General features: G+C 41.6%; 1 protein-coding gene across 1 annotated transcript; it reads left to right on the forward strand.

Moving 5' to 3' along the window:
- The first annotated feature begins 1,234 nt into the window (after positions 1-1,234).
- On the forward strand, positions 1,235-4,029 carry LOC116466354 (WD repeat-containing protein 82-like). The gene has a single exon (XM_058438182.1). It carries the CDS (start codon positions 1,490-1,492, stop codon positions 2,435-2,437), a length of 948 nt encoding a protein of 315 aa, XP_058294165.1. The 5' UTR covers positions 1,235-1,489; the 3' UTR covers positions 2,438-4,029.
- Positions 4,030-4,297: the final 268 nt, after the last annotated feature.

The raw sequence follows: 4,297 nt of genomic DNA on the forward strand, positions 1-4,297 counted from the left end.
TTTTTTTTTCTCCACAAATCCCGTAAGGCATGAAGTCGCCAGACCAATGTCATTATTTTGGGTCAGCTAGGTACAAATTTGAAATTGAGGTTGGTCAGAGTATGACTTCAAATATAGTAACTATATAGATTACTTGTGCTTAAAAGAAAAATGGTATCTTAGATTTGAAATTCTCAATAATACGTGTCCACTGCTTCTCTTAATTTTAAATTGCTCTTGGATAGCAAAAATAAATAGTAAGTTTAATAAAATATCAATAAATGCTGTAGTTTGAAATAATGGTTTTCACATTCAAAGTTTTTGGTTACAGTAAAGGTGTGTTACAAACACATATACAATTATATCACACTTGATCATAGTTTACAATTCTCAGGTAAGGGTAAAATCTACATCTACTAAGGGAATACAAATGTTGGTTTAGTGCTTATCTTGATGTAGTAGACTTCTAGAAAATACCATGAAAGATTAACTTACTTAATTTTTATTAAATATTTAAATCACTAAACCAGATACTAATGCACTCTTCTCTCATTAAAGATATGTAGACGATAGATATTTATATTCACATATATAATATTAACGTAAATTGCATTTATATTTTCTGTATATATTCAGTTATAAATATAAAATATCAATATCTAGATATTGATCTATAAAGAGTTAAATAAAATCTATAAAAAGTTAAATAAAAATTCTAGAATTGGAAACATATAATTAAGGTGTATTAGTGACTCGGTAGACATCACCAAAAAGCAGAGAATAAATAAACTGGAAAATGAGACAGAAAAAAATACCCAAATTGAAGCACAGAAAGATGAAAAAGGTAAAAGACATACCGCAAAGATCCAATACGATTATGGTAACGGAAATCCTAGAAGCGAAGAAGAGAAAAAAAAAAGACTTCGCCAAGTCAAATACACAAAAATCTCTGCGAAATCTAGGACAAATGATTTCTAATAATTTTCAATTCACACAGACATATCACAGGAAGACTTCAGAAAACCAAGAACAAAAAAAATTCTACCTGAATGAGCAAGATAAGATGCATTACCTTCAAAACAGCCATAATGAGAGATGAATTTCAACAGAAAATACATTAAAAAATTAAAAATCCTAAGATTTCCATTAGGGAAAAAAAATCCCTTCCGATCCTGAGTTTCATATTCAATGAAGATATTTATCCCTACCTGTTTCCCGGCGTGCGCCCGCTGAGGCTCCTAGCCCTCGACTTCTGCCCGTTGCCTCAAGATGGCGGACACTATGCGGTGGTGCTGCGTCGGTTGCCCTTGAGGTGGCTGTGACGACTAATGGTTGGCGAGGCTCCACAGTTGAGGCGGAAGACAGTCGTCCAAGCAGGAGGAAGAAGAGGAGGCGGCCCCACTGCCCGCCGACTTCTCGCTAGCCACCGGCTCAACACCGCCGCCACCAGGGGTTGGCCCCTCAGCAGCCCGCCCGCTGCCAGTCCCGGCTGCCTTCCCCAGCCGCCGCCATGAAGCTAACCGACAGCGTGTTGCGGAGCTTCCGCGTCGCCAGGGTGTTCTGCGAAAACTCGGACAAGATTAACTGCTTCGATTTCAGCGCCAACGGCCAGACGGTCATCTCAAGCAGCAACGACGACTCCATCGTGCTCTATGACTGCCAGGAGGGCAAACCAAAGAGAACCCTGTACAGTAAGAAATACGGCGTGGACCTCATCAGATACACTCATGAGGCAAACACAGCTATTTACAGCTCTAATAAAATAGACGATACTATTCGTTACTTGTCCTTGCATGACAACAAATACATCAGATACTTTCCTGGACATAGCAAAAGGGTGGTGGCCTTGTCCATGTCACCTGTGGATGACATTTTCATTTCTGGGTCTCTTGATAAGACCATTCGACTCTGGGATCTCCGGGCTCCTAACTGCCAGGGCCTCGTGCATCTACAGGGGAAGCCAGTTTGTTCTTTTGATCCAGAAGGGTTAATTTTGGCTGCAGGTGTCAACTCTGAGATGGTCAAACTTTACGACCTTCGTTCTTTTGATAAGGGGCCATTTACTACCTTTAAGATGCAGTGTAATCGAACTTGTGAGTGGACAGGACTTAAATTCAGCAACGATGGCAAGGTCATCCTCATTTCCACCAACGGCAGCTTCATTTCTCTCATTGATGCGTTCAAAGGAGTGGTGATGCACACGTTTGAGGGTTATGCCAACAGCAAAGCTGTCACACTGGAGGCTTCATTTACTCCAGACTCTCAGTTTATTATGATTGGTTCAGAGGATGGCAAGATCCATGTCTGGAATGGAGAGAGTGGTATAAAAGTAGCTGTGTTGGATGGTAAACACACCGGCCCGATTACCTGTTTGCAGTTCAACCCCAAGTTCATGACTTTTGCCAGCGCCTGTTCCAACATGGTCTTCTGGCTGCCCACCATTGATGAATCACCCTGATGCTGCTCGGCTATTTCTGTACAGTGAGGGCGGCCATAGGAAGAAACTCAGAGGGGGTCTGAGATAATAGTGGGACTGGATCATTTGACTGGGCTGGAGAGCATCCTTTACATGGCCTTCTCGTGGATGTGCTGTACATCTGCTCAAAAGAAAATAATTACTTTGCCGAGCATCTTCAAAAGGACTCTGGCGCAACAGACTCAATTGGAACTCAGCTTTTCTAGCTGTCACTGCACCAAGCTCTGCTAGAGGAGTGACCAGACTCACGATTTGGGTATAGTGGGACTCTCAAGACATCTTCAATTTGAATGTACATGTTGCTGAGGAGCCAGTGAAGTCATCAGCTCTGCACATCCCTTCTCCTACCCCCCCTAAATGTATGGAAAGCTACAGTCCTGGTTTTGAAATGCTAGAGCAGCTCAGTGTCCCTTGCCCTCACCTTGCATGTCTTGTTACTGGGTCTCCCTGTGTACTTGTGACATTATCCACAACCATCATGTTTATTAGGTGCCAAACATTTACAGAAATGTTTCCATATTGGGGTCAGAGAAAGAGACAGATACAGAAGGACCTTGCTTGCAGGAAGCCACGAAGTTAGTCACTGCAATTAGTCATGTGAAGCTAGGTGGTTTGGCAGGCCTCAGGCTCTAGGTGTTGGATGGGAAAAAGCCCAAGGGCCTAAAAGGGAGGGTAAGGGGATGGTAGGTGAGTTCCTAGGGCTGGAAGGTTTAGCAGCAGCGTGGTGTAGTGCCCTGTCATCAAGACAAACCCAAGGTCCTCCTGGGTGCCTGCCAAGCTTGGTTTGTACAAAAGCAAGGTTGGAGTCTATTTATGTACATGATACAACATCACACTTTCCTGTGGGCCAGTATTGAGAAGTGAGTCTGAGTTCTTTACACTGATGCCTTCCCTGCCCACCACTAATTGTGTACATAGTCTTCCCTGCCCACCACAAATTGTGTACCTTTCCCCAGCTGCCAACCAGGAGCTAGTTCTAGGCCTGTGTTATATTTAGCCTTTTAATATATGACCTTTGATTTCTGTTGTTTGTATTTTAGCCCAGTGTATGCACCTTCATTTAAATACATCTGTGTGCATACAGATATGTGTATATGTGTGTGCGTATGCATATATGTCTCTCATCTGTAATTTCTGAGAGTTCAGCTGAAACAGATGGAGCCCTACAGCCCAGGAGACACATTGCATCCTTGCTAATAGTGTTCACCACAAGTGGTAGTGAGTCTTCCCTATTAACGTTTCATTTCGGAAGACTGAATGAAGCAAAGCTTATAGTGTTTGCTGTTTCCATGGCAGCTAAGTGAAGGTCTTGGGATGACTCCCTGTGTTCCTCAAGCTGTACTCTGGGGCCCTCTCTGCAGTATTAACCTCTTTTTGCTTGGTGGTACTCTGTACCTGTGTGTGATAGTCACTTTTGCATGGCTTCTGTGTCTGGCTTGTGGCATTTAGGGATAGGGTGTTATAAAGTATATCAAACTCTTTATATGCTAAATTCTAAGGGAAATTTATCATATGACTTCTTACATAGGACACAATGAATGATATTATGGCCACTGCTTTGTTTCATTTGAAATTAATAAACATAACACAAGATTAAAGGGATACTTTATATCCATGAGTTCATTTATTTTTACACAACATTACATTTGTCTTTTCATAATGTTCACTTATAAACACATATATGCACATATCATTTTTCAATTAGAATGGAAATATTTTCATTGACAATACCTGATAGTGAGGAAGTATTAAAAGATAATTTCAGAACACTACTCCTTATTATTTTAAATTTAAAAATTATAACCTGGCCGTGCGCGGTGGCTCAGGCCTGTAATCCCAGCA

Source organism: Hylobates moloch, unplaced genomic scaffold, assembly GCF_009828535.3.
Source record: "Hylobates moloch isolate HMO894 unplaced genomic scaffold, HMol_V3 SCAFFOLD_4, whole genome shotgun sequence".
NCBI classification, from domain to species: Eukaryota; Metazoa; Chordata; class Mammalia; order Primates; family Hylobatidae; genus Hylobates; species Hylobates moloch.